This window comes from Myiozetetes cayanensis, unplaced genomic scaffold, assembly GCF_022539395.1.
Source record: "Myiozetetes cayanensis isolate MyiCay16 unplaced genomic scaffold, myiCay2020 scf6-25, whole genome shotgun sequence".
Classification (NCBI taxonomy): Eukaryota; Metazoa; Chordata; class Aves; order Passeriformes; family Tyrannidae; genus Myiozetetes; species Myiozetetes cayanensis.
In genome coordinates this window covers 34,438,527-34,461,218 of record NW_026087853.1, presented here as the reverse complement: position 1 = coordinate 34,461,218, position 22,692 = coordinate 34,438,527, and the positions used below count along the sequence as shown (strand labels likewise).

Below are 22,692 nucleotides of genomic sequence, written 5' to 3'. Positions count from 1 at the left end.
GAGTACATTTCCTAGTGCTGTCAGGGCAAACTTCACCAGCACAGAGGCACAGCTGCACAGATTTTCAACCAATGCCAGCTGTCAAAAGCTGCATCAACTTTCTCAGAACTGAAAAATACAATCAGCTGCTCAGGTAGATAATAAACCTATTGTCTGCGTATTTGGGACCTAACAGGACTCATAAGAAGGAATGTGTTTATAGGGATGCCCTGCTGGATGATACAACACTCTCTGTCTCTTTCACGTGGCGACAGTAAGGCAGCAAAAAAACTGGTAGGTGACATTCTGGATTTTTTCCCTTTCCTGAAAAGAAAAAGAAACTTCTGGATCTGTTTTCCCTCTTTTCTCAATGGATCATAACTCTGCCAAAATTGTTTCTCTGAAAAGTGAACTATTTGGACTGTGCCCATGCACTGATCACTCTTTATGGCTGATTATCCATTTATCTATCCGTTGTCTTACCTATCTGCTGCAATAAATTGGAGGCTGTCACCTGATCTCATGACGGTGTCTGTGTCATCTTTGGCCAGTATGTCTTGTCAGTCATGGCTCCCTTTCTTCTCACCATGAAAACCTGCTACTGCATTTGCCTGCTTAACCACACACATACACCAACTTCCTTTCTAAGTCTGGGAACAAACTTAAAATCAATCAGTCTTCCCAAGGTAGCAACAGTTTCACAGACAAGCTAGAACTCCTGCAATGGGATTTCTCTGTGCTGCAATGTAGACTTAATTAAGATGTTGAGTCTTAACTCTTTCCCTCTTCCTTCTCTGCAATGCTTAAATCAACTGTGTTGTTTTACTGGTATTATATACTGCAGCAAAATAGTAATTATTGTCTAATAGCACACACAATATAGATGGAGTACCTGCTCCTCCTCAGCTGTGGTCACCTTACCTGTATCCTCAATGCTGAGGTTCTTCATAAGCCACTGCACAATATCAGAACCTTAACAAACGAACAAACAAAGAAGAAAGCATTAAACACCAAGACCACAGGGTCCTGTCATTGGTCACCACATAGAAGAGATCAGTGCCTGTCCCTCTGATTCCCCTCATGAGGAAGTTTTAGACTGCAATGAGGTCTTCCCTCAGTCTCCTCTTCTCCAGGCTGAGCAGACCAAGTGACTACAGTCACTCCTCATATGGCTTCCTCCCAAGGTTCTTCACCATCTTTGTTGTCCCTCTGTGGATGCTCTCTAAGAGCTTTGCATCCTTCTTACATTGTGGTGCTTAAAACTGCACACAATATTCAAGGTGAGGCTGCTGCAGTGCAGAGCAGAGCGGGACAATGCCCTCTCTCACTCAGCTGGTGATGCTTTGCCCGATGCCCCCCAGGACACAGTTGGCCCTCCTGGCTGCCAGGGCACTGCCGACTCCTGTTCAACTTGCCATCGACCAGGACCCCCAAGTCCCTTTCCATGGCACTGCTTTCCAACACCTCATTCCCCTGACTGTATGTACATCCAGGGTTGCCCCATCCCAGGTGCAGAATCCAGCACTTTCCCTTGATTGAACTAAATATGGTTGGTGAATGGTAAGCCCTCTAATTTGTCAAGGGCCTCCCCTGCCTTCAAGGGAGTCAACAGCTCCTCCCAGTTTTGTGTTGTCTGCAAACTTGCTATGGTTCAGGTTTACTAAATAAATCCCAGAGGAACTTATTTGCATGGAGCACTTCTGAGCTCAGATGTGGACAGGACTACCCTATGGCCTCAACAAACCTTAAATAAAATAAAGGCCAGGAGTCACAATTACAATGTGCCACAGAGAGACACAACAGGCACTGCTAGTGTCCCAGGTCTCTGCAATTATTTGCAGGTCTGACTTATTCTCCCATATAGGTGAAATTCCCCCAAAAATATGGACTCTACTACAAACAGAATGGGATAGCAGTTCCCACTCCCCTGACAATATAAGTAGACCCACAACACTACAAGGAGCACCAGTAAACCCTCTTCAGTCAGGCTTCAGCAGTAAACAGGATATGGATCTGACCTCCCCCAACCCCCATGCAAGGCAGTGAAAACAACCTGCCTGTTCCCTGCAAACAATCAGCAGAGCTCCTGATGGTAAGAGAAGCATCTGATTTCATTTAAGTACTGGGCAAACAGATGTGAGCAAGAAGCAGCAGCTGGGCATTGTCTCAATCTGTCTTGAAGGTATCAATGAACAGACACTGAAGGACCAACCTACCAAGCTTGTATTCTTAGCAATATGGTCATTCTCCACACCTTCTCTTCCACCTAGGAGCAATTGCAGTTGCCACTATACTATTTGGAAAGTTATTCCAGAAGATTTTTTTTATTAAATATTTTTATAGATTGAACTGTTCTTGTAACTTCAGAGTCTAAGTTTGTTAATGTGCAATTTATATGCATTTTATATCGTACCTGCATTATCATTGAAGGAAAAGAATTATTCTTCTTCCTTGACAGTTTCTCCTGAATGTTTCTACAGTGGGCTGACACTTTTGTCTCCCTACCTCCATTTCACTAAATCAACCATACTCTTCCAATAGCCTCTCAGTATGGTGTCCCGCTCTACTTTCCCATTCAGCAACTTTTCAAATTTAAATCCATTTCTTTGCACTGAGGTCACCAGAACTGCAGAACACCTAACCAATGCCTCCGGCAATGGTGCCAGCACTTCCTTGTCTCTACGGAAATCACCTTGCCAGGTGCATCCTGAGGTCACGTTATTTTTTCGTGAACAACAAATTTATTCAGAAAAATACGTATGAGGGGATCAAAACTATCTGCTAAATGAGAACATATCTAGTGAATACTGCTAACTGAATAACATATGGGGAATATGTTCAGAGCCAGTAACTGCTGTTTTGACAAGTTTGTTAATAAAATATTCTATTTAATAAACATGAATGTTCCCTTTCACCTTTTACAAAACAAAACTATTTTAAAGGCAGAACACAGCAGTTGTGGTTAGAAAACTAATTCAAGAGGACTCAAACTGAAGTGCTTCTGTATTGTTAGAATCAAAACACAACCTCATAAAATACTGTCTTGGTTCAAGTGAAACTGGAATCCTTCCTGGATTTTCAGTTCATCCTCCAAAATAAAAAGGCCACTGTTTCTCCTGATTTTGGTCTCAGGTTACAGGCTTGTAGTGACCTCTTAGGCATTGTATTGCCAAGTGATGTAACAGCTGATACCTGAAAAACATTTGGAGTGTTACATTGATTTGCTCAAGGGAGGTGAAGTACATATTCCATGATCCCTTTCCAGATGCATAGGAATACTTAATGCAGGATTAAGTCCCACTCCATTTTTACACAGAATGATCATGTCCCCAGCCCTAGGCCGCTTTTCAGGAACCTATTCAATTTCCATCACACTACAGTATAAAATTCAAGTAACACTGAAAGCTGGTTCCCCAGTCTTTCTTGCCCATTAAGAAGAGTTTAAAGGGGCAAGTAAGCTGAAGGTACTCAAACAGAACTCCTGTGATCAGCCACTCCAGAATACAAGCAGCACTTAAGATCAGGAATTTTAATTTGTCTCTGTTAAAAACATGAAGTCATTCCTGAATGTTGCCAAGAGCCTGGAAGATGTTATAGCTGTTCTCCAGTTGTCCTGAGGCAGACAGATTATCTTTCTGCTGAGTTTGCTGAACCATTATTTATCACCTGCCAAGACTGATTACTCACCCTTGGGACAATGACAAGTCTTTCCTTCCTCTGTTAATTACTGTCATCATTAATAGCCATGTCACTAATTAATATTCAATCATAATGAAAACTCTTTACTGTCATCTCCCATAACACCTCCAGTTCTTAGGGTTACCCTTACACATTGGCTCTGCCTCTACTTGTGGAATTTTCTACCACTGAAACTTACTTTTGCCTACTTAGAAATACTACTTATGCTCTTCATCAAATGAGAAAATTCAGATTTATCCCTGTAAGACATGGTGAAAACTTGAGTGATTCATTTACAAGACCGTTCTGTCAGACCAAGATACAAACACCTTGATCTGTAAGCTTTCCAGAAAACATAATTCTAACCTCTCCTGTAGATAAAAAGCCCAATGGACAGTCCTTACATTACTCACCTTCCCCCCAAAAAATATTTTGTTTCTCAGATTTCACATTTCTCAAGCTCTTTCATAGGACACCCAAGGGAAACCTTTGACTCTGACATGTTTCCACTATGCACTAACAGGGCATTTGAAATCTTCTGAAAACAAATAGTTGTGTGTGTTTTCATAATTGGAAGTATTGCTGGATTCAGGTAGAGGAATGGCTTCCATCTGCTCTGTGCTCCTCTCTATACATCGACATTTCCTCTGAGTCAGAATGCTCAGTTCAAGAATAGTCAACAGCCTATGAATACCTATTTCCTTCTCACATATAATGAAACATGTCTTTTTGCCTTAGGTTCTTCTTTGAAGCTGAAATAGATCAAGTAGCTTAATACCAACAGAATAGCTGTATTTTCATGCACAAACAGATTCACAATGACCATTTATCCAGCTATGTGTTTAGAGACAGACTAGCAGTCTTATATTTCTTGCTGTTTTCTCCATTTTCTCTTCAGTAACATTTTCTCTCCATAACAGTAGCTAGTGTTCTCAGGTGGCCACTGCCTGTCAACAGGACAAATGAGTGGTCAGCCATTGAAAGATAAATTAAAAAAAGTTCATAAGGTGTGAGGCCATTGGAAAGATGCAGTTTGTGAGGTGAGTCACCACCTCTGTGTTTGGTAGCTTGTCTATTCAACTCATATTGTTCTACCTTTTCCAGAAAATGCATCTTCCACATGCTGTGTGAAATGGCAAAGGCAGACAGAACCACATATCCTCCTCCAGCAATTTCTAAAGATATGATGCCCAGAGTGGAGACTGTACCTCTGGCTCTGAGCAAAGGAGCCAGAACTACCACATGTACTTGTCATCCAATGGATTAAGCATGTCCCTGACAAGGCATACACCTGTATATCTACATGCATATGTATACAGACAAAAAACAAAGAATATTTCTGAAACTTCAGCAAATGTGTGCATTCTTACATTTCTTTTTACGCCTGATAAGACAACTTCCTTTTTTTCCTTTCTGTGTCCTGACAGAGCTGACAAGCACTGACTTGTGGAGCTCCATGGGGATTTTTGACATGGGACGCCTCATATGGTCAGCTGTGGCATCAGAGACCAAGGACTAAAGTTTGTCCTTTCTCACAGGAGTTGATTAACTAAGGCCTGATCACTGGATGCCATTCAGTCACTACAGTTGGTGAGGTGGGATACTTTGGATGTCAGGTTGCTCACAGCCTCACATTGCAGTGACAAACACTAACACTGAAGAAACCAAGGTCTTAAAAAATTTAAAAATACCATCCAATCACAGCATGAAAGAATTTGTCATATATACACGTCTACAGAAGGAGACATAAAATTGCTTGATTATTTCCCGTCTTTTTTCCAGTGTTACTGTAACTCTAATATTTTCTGAACATATTTTAATGATTTTAAAGAAAGTAGCAAATACTTTTCCGTGGCAGGTGAGGGGTTTTTTTGTGGTCTGACTGAGGTTGGGGTTTTTTTGTTTTCGTGGGTTTTGTTGTTTTTTTTCCCCAAAGCAAAAACTGAAAATTTGAACTGTTCAGCTCCCTTTTAGACCTTTTCTATACACACCATAACACATTCCATGGGTAAACAAGCTACATGCCTGGTCTCTGTTGTCAATCATCTCCAAACTCAGGGTCCAGACAGTCTTTTGATGAAGGGCTGAAAATATGTCCTGTCACTTCATTCTTGAAAAGAGATGAGCCCGTTTTAGCACCAAATTTTCCAAACAATTTGCTCCCGAACTCAGAGCAATCTTTAAATATTTCTAACAGAAAAGCAAGACAGGAGAAAAAAAAACACAAGCAGTTGAAATGACATAAGAATACATTCATAGGTGTATGAGCAGACACTTCAGCTGCTTTTTATGCTGCCAATCACAGCAATCACAGTATTTAATGAAAATAATGTGTTTGGGCCCTTCTCCAAACAGCTCTGAGTACGTGCTAAATCTAGGGCATAAAGGTTAATTATCCCCACTTTTACCACTGCTTTCGAAAATAAACAAATGAACATCACCCATGATAAAGGGCAAAACGATTTCATACAAAATCTCTCAAGGCCTCCAGCACTCCGTGCTACAATTTTTCTTACACAGAGCTCCCCATCGACTCCCACAGTGATTTCAGCTAAGTTGGAAGTACAGACTACTGCTCACAGTAGGGATTTAATGCAAAGTAACGATTTTATGGTAGGGGGAAAAAAAAAAAGCAATATCTATGTCTCTCTCTGGTAGTCTGTTACAAGTATTGGGGAAGCACTTTATAAAAATTTACCTACAATGAGCACATAAATAAATACCAATGCCAACTAAAAAAATATCTCAGCAGTTGACTCAGAAAATGTGGTAATTGTAGCTCTCCTCCATCAGCATGTGGTAATTGCACCACTCAGTGTCAGCAAGGAGCATCATCAAAGCTACAACAGCTTAAGGAGCATCATCAAAGCTACAACAGCTCAGAGCTTCTAGCAAGAGCAGTTTTCCTTTATGTTATGCTCACTTTAAATCTTGTTTGTGAATTATTAACAACCATTAGCAGCAGGAATGTTACCCCTTTTTGATCAAAGAAGCCAAACTTTCTAAGGAGTCTTTTGTTCATTGTAACTTTTGAGAGCTTGAATTTACAATTTACTTTTCTTGTAAAAAAAAAAAAATTGTAAATTTATTACTTTGTGTGAAGTAAGAACGATGCTTGGTGGGAAGGTGTAAAAGAGCATATGGAGTTAAGTTGCCCGTGGACATTCCAGGATGATAAAACAACAAAAAGGATGGAATATTTGTAAATTTGTAAATTTAAGAGTTTCAAAATCTCTGATCCTTTGCCTTTCCAGAGAACAATGTCAGTTATTAATAAACGAGTGTCCATCTCTGTGTAAACAAACCCATATGATAATCTCATCACAGATTTATCCAAAGTCTATTAAAATTAACAACTCCAATGTTTGGCTTGTGCATGTTCTAGTTCCTGAAGCAAAATTAACACCAAGCCTACTAATAAATTCTCTCACAACAGGAAGTCATGACCCAGACTCGTGGCTGCCCTGCGAGGTGTTGATAGACATTTGAGGTATTGAAAAAGTGATAGAAGACAACCTTTCAAGGAGACAGAAAATGCCAAAGGCTCTTGTAGTCATAGTGGGGAGAGAAGACGAGCAGCTGAGGGAGTCAGCTCAGGGAACGGGACCAGGCAAAGGGCAACAAACCACCATCACAGAGCTGCTTGTGTGCTCTAAGAACCAAACCAAAATTTTTACAACCAAGAGCTAATACACTTTGAAATCACCTGCAAAGTAACGGCCTGCAAATTTGTAATTTAACCACCAGCACTGCAGTGTAAATTTGATCTTTATCTCCAATATACATTTTACACATAACACACACACACATACAATCTCTCCTGTCTGCATTTTAAATATAAACAGATAATAAATTTGAAAGATGAAGATTTAGAAATGCAAAATCAAAATTCCTGTGTCCTTTCACCCTGTTAATATCTCCTTCTTCTGAACTGCTATTTGGAGAGACTTTTGCCATCATATTGGCCAGGCAACCAAAGCCCATGTGCCCTCTACAGAGAGAGATTTTCACTAGGCAGGAATCAATAAACGACATGACAGTACAGAGCTCTGTGTGGGCTAATTTACCCTGGTAACAAAGAGAAATTGGATCTTAAGATCTCAGAGATACCACAGCCAGACTAATCTCCTTACAACAGTGCCCATCTGAAAATAGTTCTGGTGGCTTTACAGGGAATGAGAGAAAGTAACATCAGACATGCCCAAAGACAGGTTTCTGGCTTGCAATACCCTCCCATCACCAACACCTAAAAGCAGGCAGACAGTGCTGAGGAGCAGAAGGATACCACTATCTGAAAGCCCTGGATCTCAACTGATTGCTCTACACAGTGGTATTAGTAAGGCTGAGTTAGCAAACCTCTTAATGGATGCACAGTTAATCCCAGTGAAAGAGGTCTGCCAGGACAGCTTAAACCAGGTCCTCAACTGGAAAAAAAGCGATACCAGCAAAAGATCTTTTTCCAGTTGACCTGCACTGCTATAAAGTGTTTGGTGCTATGCCAGCCTCAGTGTTGTTCTCACTACACTTCAACAGAGCCGTGTCACATCATTCCAGCCCTCACACCCGACACTTAGTGCCTTTGACTGCTTACGCACTGGCCTTTGCTCACACCGAGAGATACCAAGCAGCAGTGGTCACAGGGGCAGCCACACTGATTTACTTGTGCTAAATATTCCTCACCTGCCTTGGAAAACCTAGCTGCCATCGTGTCTGTGTTATCTAGAGACAGGCCTGGCATCAACAAACATGCTGATAAGCCCAAATGCACATGCCCTCCAGAACCCAGAATATCCTATAACCCCAGTGCAATCCCCCTTGCTGGTGCTTCGCTTGGCTAGAATTTGGCCTGCTCTACATTAGAGACATACTGTGTGACCTGCGCCCAAATCTTATTCTCTCCTCAAACACAACTCACATCAAACTGCTGTTACTACAAGTATGGGAAGAAACCGCAAAACAAAAAAAAACTGCCAGTTCCACACTTTGTGTCATTCAAACCCATACCTGTTCCTCCTATAACACCCACAGAAGATAAGCCGCTGCCTTGCAAGACCTTATAGAGGCATACAAGAGGCAGGAAAATGGTAGCTTGCAGTACCCAGCAGCACCAGTAACAGCATTTTGTATTAGCATCACAAATTACCACCTTTTACAAATCACTAAGAACTCAGGATGTCTCGAGATGCACCTCTACACCAACCATCGATCATAAATTTACAGTTGCTTTTCAGGGTGTTCTGCCTTTGCATTACTCAGACTACTGAAGTGGCTGATATAGCTCAGCAGTTTGGCTCGCTGCCATATAGTAGTGTTTAGGCACTGTTCCTCACATTGTCAAAATGATTTGGCAACAAAACAGCAAAGGAAGCAACTCTGAGCACTGCTGGAATTGGGGCTTTTGAAGATTCCTGTGTCAGATCTTATTAGGGTTGAAACATTTTTACTGCTATTCAATTCATGTGCACAGCCTTTAAATGAAAAGCAGTACTTCTGTCATTTCAATCACATATTAATAATTGTAATAGCAAATTTTCTTCTCCAGGAAACAAGAAAATTGATAAAATGTAGAAGGTGACTGGTATATTTCAGCATGCAACTATCAGGTCACTTCACACCATGCCCTTATTCCAAACTGAGTTTCAAAGGCCGTCACATCAAGGTCCTCCTTTCCCTCACCAGTGTTACAACAGTTTCCCTGCAAAGGTGTAAATGTCACTGAGTTGTGCAAGACAGCAAAGTGCTCTGAAAGCTGCAGCATTTTAATGATTTTGGTATGATATTTATTTACTAGGGTATCTGGCATTGTAGTCCTCACCTACACTGGATTCCTATGATTTTCCACAGTAATTCTGTTAGCAGAAGTCAGTTTTTATACCTCCTAAAGAGCTCTGGCCGTAACAGATCCCTCTTTCCCAAGATCACACACTTCCATGTTAATTGCAGCAACATTATCATCTGTGATCTCTAAAACAGATAAGGATAGTTAACATCACCAAATTGTCTAGAAACCAACTTCACCCTGACACATAGCTACTTTTTTTCCCTTACTCTTCAGGAAAGATTGAGAACCACACACAATGTTTACACTGATGCAGTAACAGTCACACTACCTGCAAAATTAAATGACCCAACATCTGCAGCTTTTTTCCCTCCAGGAGTTCGTTGTCCTTAAAATGAAATACTCAGTATTGTACAGTATTTTACACCCCTTCCCTTGCTAGGTCTTTCAATCATCTATAATGCCGGCTTGCCCTGGAGTGCAGTTGGCTTCACTAGAGCTCTATACTGGTGCAGCAGTCAATCAGGGACAATTCTCCTGCAGGATTAAGGTTGCACATATAATTTCTTTTAGTGAAGGGTAATGTCAGATGAATTACAACCATATAGCAATTGTTGACAATTTACGCAGTGCCATGCAAAACACAGAGACAGTATTGGCACTAACACTAGAGGCAGTGTTTTAAACAGGGCTCCTTAAGCCATATGTTAAAGGTACTTGTACTGGCAAGGAGCAACTGATTTTGCTGGCAACAGCTTGTTCCTGCATTCCAGATTTGGGTAGAGGTATGTAACAGTGGGAATTTTAAGTGTGTAGAACAATTTAATGACAACACTGAAACAATCAACGTGCACAAATATGTTAGTCATAATTAACAAGTTCAGAGTAGGTAAATTATTTGTTCTTTCTTACATATGATTGATTTCACAGAGGTGCACATAATAATAAAAGTAGTAAAAATAACAATAATCTTACATAAATCATCTCTTAAATCATCTCTTAAATACCTATATTTTAAAATTATGACTCCTGTCTGGTAAATCCATCCAGTTTATTTTACCAAATAACCTCTGAAGGCTGCATTGAACTAGTACCATTCAGTTTAAATAATTGAATCTAATGTCAAAACACCAAGTAGCTTAGAACCTGAAAAATATCTGTCCATGAATTTTAGAAACGATTTTTGTTTTCAAAATAAGACAGAGGGAATGTAATAAAATATTTTCCTTCCTTTCTTTCTCTATTTTTTTTTCCTCCAAGAATTTGAAAACCAACATTTTATGTAGCTCCTTTCGATGTAAATATAGGTTTGGACTTGGAAAAGTTGATGGGTTGCTCCAAAGCAGCGATGATTTCTGATAGCAAGAGGTTCTGAAAATGGGACAGGCCCAGAGCAGGTAAGGCTGTGTATTTGGCTGCTACCCAAGCAGAAGCACAAAGCACAGCCCTTATAAAGCACAGCCCTCATGAAGTCATTGTGCAGTGGGGATCAGCCTTGTTCAAAGCAGCTCTTTTGTTTCAGAGAGCTTCGTGGTACAAGACCTGACAACAATGAGACAAATCAGACAGTGCTGCCGCTTGCCTACTTCCATCCAACAACCTCGGTCTGAGACTCAGCAGTTTCACTTGCTTCTTTCTGGAAATCCCACAAGTCACAACAGAAAGTTGTCAACGTCTGTGCTGACTCTAGACAAACCCAGTCTGGTTTTGCTCTCTAGAAATAAACCACTGGGCACATCAGATGTTTTGTGCGCTCTGAATTCAGCCATGCCCTGGCGAGTGTGTTCCTGCCAAGGAATAACCTTGGACCTTACAGCATTTCTCAGCAGAAACAGTTTGCCTGAGCAGATTTGCAAAAAACAGCCTTGTAATACAGTAAAACAGATTCCACTGCTGTTAGTTTCCAAATAGGTAAAATTCAAAATCCTCTCTATGTAAAGCAAAAACTTTTTTTCAAGCCAGCAACACTGTGTTCTGTAAGGTCTTAGTCAGCATTTTAATTCATCAGAAGTTCTGGGAGAGGGGTCTTAAAATATCTTCAGAGAATAGTTTCACAAGTGACTGTAGAAACTAGAACAATGCAAATACTCTAAAAAAAAACCAAAAAACCTTCCCGTAAATATTAAACCGAAAAATAAAATAAAAGCAAATACACGTCACGGGTGCTCACAAGACTCGTGTGTTTAAAGGCTTGAACAGCCGTTCAGGTTTACGCTGCAATGTCCCCGGGGCCCCGCCAGCAGGCGCTGGGCGAGCACAGACGGCACCGGTCGTGCGGGGAGCTGAGTGACACGGGTGACAGCGACAGCTCCGCCTCAAGGAGCAGCGACGGAAGGCGGAGGCTGTCCTACAGGTGTGACCACATCTGCTGGAAACCTAACTTACAAAGTTTCCGGCACCGACTACAGAACCCGGACCACACCACCTGGATTTTATGGCAAAATCAACGCGTATTACAATGAAAACAAACCTTTCCTGGTATTAGAAATATTCTTCCAATACTTTCAGGTCACATTCTCATTTAAAATGCATATCGCTCCTTCCCTCGTTTCACCTTTGGTCCATCCTCCCTCCTTCTTGCCCCAAACCTCCGGGAGGCCCCCGGGAGGCTGAGCTCTCCCCGCATCTCCCTGACGGAGCCCGCGGGGCCGGGCAGCGGCAGGGGCCGGGCGGGCAGGCGGCCGGGAGGTGGTGGTGTTGCCCACGGAATGGGAGGCAGCGCCAAGGTCGGGGCCGCAGACGGGCGTCTGCCCGGCGCTCAAGTACATGCCCCAAAACCCGCCCGCCGCCGGCGCACCGGGGACTGAAGTGGGAGGTGAGGCCGCTGGAAAAACAGATGGAGCGCACAACCCTTGCTTAGGTGCGGCTCATCATCTTAATATGTAACTGATTTTGCAGGTAAGAACAGCGAGCACAGACGCCTGGCGGAAAGGAGCAGGGACTGTCCTGTCCTCTCCACGCCCCGGGAGACAGAGGGATGCCGTCTCCACTGAAGTCACTCACAGGTTACCAAAAGAAGCAAGAAGAAAAGGTGCCAGGCAATCAAGACGAAGAATTATAACAGCAAAATACAACAGATCACACCATCAGGTTGTATCTGAGAACAGGCATGCAAAGCTGAGCAGGGAAATGTCTTATTTATCTTCTGCTTATTTTGCACTTTCACCCCAGTGACCAGGACCACGCGTTTATGGCAAACACACTCAGATGTTTTGTTTTTCCCATTAAGATCTCTCCAATTTTATCATCTGGTTATTACATGCTCATTTTTGTCTTAAACCGATTTTGAAGTAATTATATGTTTATGCTGGTTTAGAACACTCCCTTTTATGAATCTAAATTATTGGGTATTTGTATGTTGTCTGTAATTTTGTATTCTAACATAGTAATTCTGAGAGCAAGACAAATACACCTCCTTGCCTGCTTCGCTGTTTCCTCTCTCTAGATGTTTGCATCCCTTTGCCTCCTTGAATACACAAAGACAGGGACATTTCCCTTCGATTATAACTTGGCCATGGCAGGCTAATAACCACGGCTTTTGAGAATTACCCCTAGACAGATTTGTTACATCTTCTGACTGCAAAGAATGTCAACCCCAAACAAAATACCAACACAACAAAAAGCTGTCCTACAGAGAACCTTTCTGTATTAAAAAAAAAAAAAAAAAAAACAACAACCAAAAACCCACAAACAACAACACACACAAAAACAAACAATCAAACAAACAAACAAAAAAGCTGGCCACAACTTTCGAAAAGAGTCCTTTGTTCTGTTTTCAGAACTAAAAGGCACTCGGGAGCCTACATCCAACCAGCTTTCAACAAGATGTACTGAGACATGATAGTTTGAGCCACTTTTTAATGCCAGGCTTACTTTTTCAAAGGTGCTTCAAGTGTTTCACCTAGCTAAACAGATACTGGAGGACCCTGCACTTGGTTTCAAACATTCATCTCTTGCTTGAGCTGTCATAAAGGCCCACAATAAATTCTATAACTCATCAGGTTATTTCTTTTTGCTTTACAATTCAGCAATCAGAATTTAATATATCAGATTGAGATTTCTGGGAAAATCTGGACATATTTTTTTCTATAGTTATGGTTTCATATGTACAATTATACATTTAAAAAAACTCTACAATGTGCAAACATTTTAATTTATACACAGTAAAATAAAGAGCTATGTAATTCATATCAGTGAATTCTACTACTGCAAAGATTTCTTCTAAAATGACCGATGATACATATTAAAACTGTCATTTAGGGGTAACTGGATAATTTCTTTCATGAAGGTACTAAATAATGCAACATTAAATGGACAAATCGCTCTGTAGGATTTAATTAACTGTAAACCACACTTGGTGGATTTTTGTGGGTTTTTTCTTTTTTACATTCCAGCTATATCTATAAATCCAAAATCTAAAATCCAAACACATATATTTTGCATCAAAATGCCACCATTCAGCATGATCCTAAACAAGCATGAAAGGCTAAAGGCATTTGTGTGACTTAAGCACAGTCCAGAGAAAGTAAGAGAAAACAGGAGTGATGTCAAAAGGCAAACAAGGATAGTAACAGGTTGAGCATGTTCAGGTGGGATGTGATGGGATAAGGAAGGGTGAATCACTTCCTTGAACTGCAGAAAAAGATGAATACTTCAAGCATGCCTACACAGTAAGGGTGAGATGTCCTGGGTGTTAAAGGTAATCAGTGCAGGATCTTCCTGGACAAAGCAGTTGGTTCTCCCTGGCACTAGCAGTACAAAAGCATGTTCTTAGCCAGCCTTTTCAACTAACTAGCTGGGATGGTTACTTGACTAGAATACAATGGAATATTTCACTTGAAAGTGACCTACACTGTTCATCTAGTCCCATTATCACTTGCTGCATTAGTCAGGAGCAAAGGACTGCTTGAAACATCTACATGTTAACTTAAAAATTCTTCCAGTCAAACACCAAAATCCATGTCTATGACAGTACCCCTTTGTGTCTGTCACCCACAACCTAAAAAGTACATTATGTGTACGTTAGCAGGATTTTATGTATGCCAATGTAAAATGCTAGAAATATTATAACCATATTCCAAACTATTTCCTAGAAGGCTTTTTTTGTCTTTACTGTGAGGTAAAAACCATTTGTTTTACATTTCTGAAGAATGCAAACACAATCAAATCAAAATGGAATAGCAAAACATCTGACTATGTCCCCCACCCTGTCCCTCTTAGCAGACAGCTGGAGATTGAGGAATTTACCTCCACAGTATTGCTAAACGTTGGTTTAGCTCTTGTATACTATCCTTGGTATCTGCTATAGGATCCACAGCCAGAGGGTTGCTGGTGGCCATTGGTTTGACACAAAGTGGGCATTCTCACTACACCCCTTAGAGCCTGCCTTTTGCAGTTCATACCTGTAACTTGCTCCATGTTAGCTAAGAGTGTTACTTCAGAGAAATCTTCATCAGCTGCAGGTTATGAGGAAAAAGGCAGAAGAAGGAGGGAAAGAACACACCTGAAAAGCACATGCTTTATCTTCTGTCCCTTCCCACACCAGCAGGGAGCTTGAAAGGTATTGTCTTCAGCACAGTAGATCCAAGGCCAGCTGCATGCATGGATACCCACAGTAGCCTGGCTTTGCTGGAAATTACCCTTTCAGAAAACTTGTATCCCAACACCAGCAGAGATCCTGCAGAGTCTCTCTCACAACTGTTCTGTAGAAACCCACCTCAGAATAAAGCACCTGCAGCAAATCCCCTAAACACATACAGTGCAGCCCCTCTAGACTCCAAAGGCCCTTCAGCAAGTTCTCACTCAAAACAATGGCATTACAAATTATCATCACTTCTACAGCTCTCTCTGGCATTTCAGATTATTTATAGAGAATAGGTTGCATAGTATTCCATGCCACCAAAATATACCATGAAATTACGATTTTTAGCACCACCAAAAGCTTGACCTAAAAAGATCAAGAACAAAAAGAAGAAAAAAAAAAAGGAAAAAAAAGGAAAAAAAGAGATAAGTTCATGTAACAAAACAAAAAGCAGCTTCCATTCATGTCAATGTGTGAGTCTATGTAGTTTTTCATTAGAAGTGGAATTCACAATACATCTCTAGAAATCAAATTTGCTATGCAATGGGACAAGATGGGATGAACTGTGAGTGACTGCCTCCTTCCCTCAGCACAGAGAGGCTGACAAGTTCAGACCCAGTCAAGCTGATCAGGTACTGTCAAGTGACACAGCCGAAGAGCAGATGCTACTTTCCTTTAATTTAGCAAAGCCAGGAAGGTGGCTCAACAGACCCATGCAAACATGATGCAAAGCATCTGCAGGTTTTACCTCTCACTGTGGCAGCATATTAATCAACTCTCTAGGTATCATCTGCAAAGGATACCCCTTCTGTTTTACAGGGCAAACCACCAGGTCCATATTAACAATCACTGTTAGCCAAAAGTGAAAATATACAATTGCAGATGACCATCACAATCATGACAGCTTTTCAGCCTCTCCTCACATACCCCCAAGCCCCCATTTCCTATGTGCTGTCTTGCCACGCATTAGAGCACATCTGCTACAATCTCTGAGAAATGTGGACTATTTTGATTGAATCATAGAATGGCTTGGGTTGGAAGGGACCTTGAAGCTACTATAGTTCCAGTGTCCCTACCATGGGCAGGGACACCCTTCACTAGACCAGGTTGCTCAGAGCTCAAATCCAGCCTGGCCTTAAACACCTCCAGGGACTGGACATCCACAGCTTCTCTGGGCAACCTGTTCCAGTGCCTCATCATGCTCACAGAAAAGAGTTTTTCCCTGACATCTGATCTAAACCTACTTTCACTTTGAAGCCATTCCCCACTGTCCTGTCACCCCATGGTCTTGTAAATAGTCTATCTTCACCTTTCTTATAGGCTCCCTTCAGGCTCTGAAAGGCCACAATTAGATCACCCCAAAGCTTTCTCCTTTCCAGGCTGAACAATCCCAATTCTCTCAGCCTTTCCTCATAGGAGAGGTGTTCCATCCCTCTAATCAACTCTGTGGCCCTTCTCTGGACTCGCTCCAACAGGTTGATGTCCTTCCTGTACTGAGGACCCCAGAGCTGGATGCAGAACTCCAGGTGGGTTCTCACCAGAGCAGATGGGCAGAATTCCCTCCTTCGACTCTGGCCACACTGCTTTTGCTGCAGCCCAGGACACGTTTGGCTTTCTGGGCTGCCAGTGCACACTGACAACTCCTGTCCAGCCTCTCACCCAGCAGCATCCCCCAAGTCCTTCTCAGCAGGATTGCTCCTAATCTTTTCATCATCTGGGCTGTATTGGTACTGTGGCTTCTGTCAGCATCCTGCTTGCCATGACTCCACCCATGATAACAGTGAAAGGGATGGTCTTGTATCTAGGTCTCCACGGTCACCTAAGCTACATCTTTCATGCCTAACATCAGGCAAGTCCCTTTAGGGAATGGTTATATTAAAACCTCAGAAGGGTGCTGTCAGACTGCACAACTTAGCAATTTAAGACACAAAGCCCATAGGAAACCACAGCAAGGAGCTCAGCTGCTTGTGTTTAACCTGCCTTAACTTCTTCATTGCTGTGTAAGGGTGGTTAATATGAGCTTTCATTCCCAAAAAATGAAAGGCAAATATGAAATATGCAAAAGCTTTCTGAAAGCACCCTTTAATAATCATTAATGTACCTGGTATGCAGGCTGTGAGAGGCTGATCCAAGCATAAGCGGTAGAGAGCAAAGTGCGAAGCTGAGGGGAGAAGGAGAACATCAGAAGGTGCTGATGGTTACTGGTACCAAGTGCAGAATGAAATGATTGTGTGCTTGAAGCAAACCACAGTGGGTGAGGCTTTGTAGAATCTGCCAACAGTGAGAGGGACTAAAGGGTGAACTAGGAGGAGGAGCATCAGCATTTCTTCATTTTAAAAGATAAGCGTTTTAAAAAATGTGCTAGTAAGGCACCTACTGTAATACACAGATGCAAATCTCAAATAAACTGTCCCTAAAATGGGCATTGCCTTTTCTATGAACAGACTAGCCCAGGAATCCCAGGAAAGAGGAGTGGGTGGTGACAAAACAAGGCATCTTTTTTTAAGATCTTTATTTCAATAGCATGGACCCTAATGGAACGAACCATACTTTAACAACAGTAGTCTCAGACTGACAAACCTCCAGCCTGACACTGCACATGCAAAGTTTTTTTTCTACACCCAGAGAGACTTTTCCAGTGCTCTCACAATCTGCTCCTATAGTGCTGCTACTATTTCAGCTCACATAATGTGACCCCTGGTTTCAGCAAATGCTTCATAGCCTGAGACTATTTTGAAGAAAACTCGTGCATCTCATCCCTGAATCTATCCCAACTGGTAAGAAATCCTTTGACCACTGAAGAGAAATAATGAAACGGAATTTAATCTTGACATTTCTGGATTAAACAGTTGACAGGCAAGGACTAGAGGACTCAGTGGCACAGAGGACAGCTGTTTCCAGAGCTGTGCCTAAATTGACAGAGTCTAGATATTATGAATGAGAGCTCAGCAGAGCTAAAGAAGCTTGTCAGAGCAGAGGTGGGAATCCAAATTTTAATGATTCAATTAAGGAATGCCAAGGCTGGTGTAAACCACTGAGCTATTTCTACCTCTGTGTCCCTATGACTGCCCTCACACTACTGTGGGTGTAATTACATAAGATGCACAATCCTTTAGTGGAAAGTGGAATTATTTAAGGAAAACAGCTGGCAAATTTAGAGCTAAGTAGGAGCACAGAAACGTCAATGCTGAACCAAGAGCGTGTCAAACATGACCCAGATACCTAATTAGAAGTTATGCTCAAATCTAACTTGCACAGGGCTCCAGAAACACGCTGACTGAATACAGTAGAGAGGCTGCAAGAAGTACGCTCTTGATCTTTATTCCTCTCATTGCATTAGATACTGTTCTGATTTCCCCATTATTCCCCAACTTTATTGTCACAACCCTGACAAATTTGTCAGGAATGGGGAGGGGAGAGCAGAATTACAGAATGATGAAGCAGAGTCTCATCTGTGAGCTTTGAGGAGGTTATCAAGGCTGCCAGAGGGCTTTCCCCTGTGCAGAGAGGTGTGAGCTCAAGGCTTTATGTCTGTTCCCAGCTGACCTGCTCTAAACCAGCACCCAGCCATGGGGATTGAGGAGCTGTGAGGGGGATGCTCTCCCTCTGCAATGCTGGCTACAGTGACCCTTCTGCCTCAAGCACCTCAGCCTGATGGGCTGAACAGGGAACAAATGAGCAGTAAGTCATTGACAGACATGGTGCTGAGATATGCTAATATACTATAGGAATGAATACCCCACAGCTGGTACAGGCAGGTCCAGAAGACTCCTAAAAAACCTGGATGATAACTTCATGGTAGTAAGGGAGCTGACTAGGAAAGATACATTCCTTCATCTTTGCTTGTGAACAGCAATGATTTACTTTTATGACAAGGTAACCCACTTCGTTGATCAACAGCAGCCAGCTGATTTCAGTAAATGTTTTGACACTATATTCTGTGATTCTGTGATACTATTTAAAAAGCAGAAGCTCATTAATTTGCTTATGTATCATGGATAAGAACAAAGATAACAGAGTGCTTACCATACTGTTTCTTGATAGGTACCTTCATGTTAGAAATTTACCCCCATTACGCAAATGGGTACCATGAGGGGTCAAGGTAGTGCTCCACCTCAGGGGTGTAAGACGGTTGTGGACCAGGATCAGAGAGGTTACATTACCCTCGGATTTGGCACTAGCGCAGTAGTTAATGGCAACTTCAAACAATTCTGGTTTTCACTGTTCAGAAAGGTTGTTAAAAACTTGGGTAAGGGTCAAGGGGAGAAGCTCAAGAGGAATTAAAGGCCTGAGAAAAGTGCTTTGAAGTCAGACATGCTTTCAGGGACACAATTTATTAAAAACATAAAGTGAACTGGCTATTTCACTGCAGTAACTAAGTATCTCTCTGGGGAGAAAAAATATCTTCACTGTCAACCATAATACCAGGATGTTCTCTGGACAAAGTCAGACCAGAAACAAAAACCAACTTTTGAGCATATTACTACTTTTTGAAGGGTGACAGTAACTTTCTTAAGGTAACAACCAATTTCTTTTATGCCAGGAATTTTTAAAGTTGGATACCTTCCTATAAGATCTACAGTTGTAAGGAGGATTTGAGACAGGAAAGATATATGTACACAGATCTAATGAAAGGACCATGACAACCGCTTGCTGCACAGGTCAGAACAATGAGCAAGGGTCTCCATCCCTCCTCTGCCCACCTGCAGTCAGCCCTCTCCTCCCAGTAACACGCCCTGTGCTTACACCAGTTCAGGGACACAAAATAAGACTTGTGAGCCTTTACATCCCTGTTATTTATAGCTGGGCACACAGCTGCAGTGCCTGATTCCTGTCAGCTCCCTTTGGGCACAACGTGGTGCCCAGACACACCAAACTTGGGACAAAGCAAAATTCTGAAATCAGTAAGCACATGCGTACCGGCAAGCTCATTTTGAGAGGGTTTTTTTGTTGAGTTTGGGTTTTTTTAAATTGTTTGTGGGGGTTTCCTCCCCCTCCCCCCCATTTTTAAGTTGTGTGTTTTCAACTTCTTGGCACATGTCATCTCCAAGTACCCTTACAGCTCTCCAAGAAAGCAAGCCACTGTGTCAAGGATCCAACATTCTTTGGGACTCTAACATCAACTCTTCCTACTTGAAAACCCCCAAAAAACCAAACTATAATGAGCTACCCATGTAACAATGATGTACATTATGAACATGAGATACTACAGTGCAAAACTATAAATCATATTTCAAAAGATTTAATCTTCAGATTATTTTTTTTCTGCTTGACAAAAGAAATAAGCTTTGATGAGTACGTCACTGTCTGAACCATTTGCTTCAGCAATGACAGCCTTGAATATTCTTATGTTCAAAATTTTATCAGAACATAGTAACTTTATTTCTTTTCTATGGCTACTACTGTTTCCTTAGAAAGTTCACCTGTCATGGTCTCTCTGGTAGGAAAAAAACATAGACAGCATTCAACAGAATAACACTGGACAGTTGGAAAATACCTCATTTGCTAAAAAGTGTGGTTTTCCATCAGTCTAACCTATTCAGAAAATAAGAATGAAATGTATTGAATACTTAGCTCAAAAGTAAAATACCACAAAAGAAAAACCTATTAGGAATTATTCACTCAGATTAATTTGACAATCATTTCAGCATCAATCAGCAAACCAATCATGTTTCCAAAAAACAAAAATCCAAGGGGAAAAAAACAAGTGAGAAAACCCTATCCACAATAAAATAGGTACAAAAAGAACAGATTTTCTATCCAATACAACACAAAACTTATAATAATTGGATGTAAAACCTTTCATTGCTAGAGACACACATCACTTTTCTTATCCGTGTTATTTTTTTGCCTATGAGTACAATTAACTTTTCACATTAACCAACTTCTTAAAGTTTCCTGCAAGTTTTATTACTTTTCTATCATACCACTTCTAGGTAAGAGTTAATCTGGCCATAGTGAGGAGGTATCTGCATGGAGAAAATTGTTATAGTCCAAGTGACCTTGTAATGGAACAGAATCCTGAGACTCTATTCTGGCAAAGCATGCGACCATCAAATAGGAATTAACTGAACGAAGACCTAATTGTTTAGTTTTATTTCTCTGCAGGACCAAAATATAATTTTCTTCTCTGCATGTGGTAGTGAATCATACATCAAAAATATCCAAGCTCATCAACCAACACCACACTCAAAACAAATCCATGGGAAACCAGCATGCAATTTTGAGAGATTTATCCATGCAGGAAAAAAAAAAAAAAAAGTTAAAGAAAACATGCAAATGTATAATATTTATAATAATGGATATGCATGGGAAGCCCAAAAGCTTTTTTGTTTTCCTGTTTGCCTTTTCTTACAGAAGGTTCTAAAGCCAAATCTATGACACTTTCAGGTGCTGTGCCGTGCAAATACCTAACACACCAAAGAGCTGCATATTTCTACTGGAACAGAGATAATAAACCAAGTTATTCAGCAGGGGGTGAATAACTTCAGGGTACCCACACAAACCAGGCCATACAGTTTGCCCGCTCTAGCCCTATACCAACCCTCTTCAGCTACAGCATCTTCTCGAGATACATTCTCACTGCTCAACGCAGCTTTCAGCAACACTGATTTCTGAGTGGTATGCTATTTATGGTTAGTAAAAATAAGCTGGTGCTCTGTGTAATTCTTTGTACTATTTAAAGCAGAAAACCAACCTGAACCCTTCGTTTTCACCAACAGTTACACTAATGGTAACGTCAATGTTGTAAACTGAAATATATAAAAAATACAAGACTCATCCACCTATCAAACCTAATGTGTAAAAATTATTTATGAGACTGGATTTACAGTTTTTGAATTTAGCTTCTGCATTTCTTTACAATAACACACTTATTAAAGTCCAGAAAATTGAACCCCAGAACAAACTCCGGGGTTTTTTGCAATATAAACTCTTTAATTAAAATGCAAGTAAGAATCTGATCAATAAATAATACCTTGAAAATTAATTTCACTTAAAAAAGCCAAAGAATCATAGAATTAACTGGGTTGAAAGACACCTCCGAGATCATCAAGTCCAACCCCTGATCCAACCCCACTGTGATTACGAGATCGTGGCACTCAGTGCCACATCCAGCCTCATCTTAAAAACCTCCAGGGACGGTGAATCCACCACCTCTCTGGGCAGACCATTCCAATGCTTGATCATTCTCTCTGTAAAGAACTTCTTTCTAATATCCAACCTAAACCTCCCCTGGCAGAGCTTAAGCCTGTGCCCTCTTGTCCTGCTGCTGATTGCCTGGGAGAAGAGACCAACTCCCACCTGGCTGCAACCTCCTTTCAGGGAGTTGTAGAGAGTGATGAGGTCACCCCTGAGCCTCCTCTTCTCCAGACTAAACAACCCCAGCTCCCTCAGCCTCTCCGCACAGGACTTGTGCTCGAGTCCCTTCACCAGCCTGGTTGCTCTTCTCTGGACCTGCTCCAGCACCTCAATATCCTTCCTGAACTGAGGGGCCCAGAACTGGACACAGCACTCGAGGTGTGGCCTCACCAGTGCTGAGTACAGGGGAAGGATCACTTCCCTGCTCCTGCTGGCCACACTGTTCCTGATCCAGGCCAGGATGCCATTGGCCTTCTTGGCCACCTGGGCACACTGCTGGCTCATGTTCAGCTTCCTGTCAATCAGCACTCCCAGG

General features: G+C 41.6%; 1 protein-coding gene across 6 annotated transcripts in view; it reads right to left on the bottom strand.

Moving 5' to 3' along the window:
- RGS6 (regulator of G protein signaling 6) overlaps positions 1-22,692 on the bottom strand; it is a 278,005-nt gene that overhangs the window by 80,289 nt on the left and 175,024 nt on the right. For 5 of the 6 annotated variants that reach the window (XM_050336209.1, XM_050336207.1, XM_050336210.1 and 2 more), the window contains exon 4: positions 901-951. In XM_050336209.1, the coding sequence (XP_050192166.1) occupies positions 901-951 (51 nt within the window). Of the gene's footprint in view, positions 1-900; positions 952-17,118; positions 17,209-22,692 lie in introns of those variants that run through there. The other variant, XM_050336211.1, reaches the window with a different exon arrangement.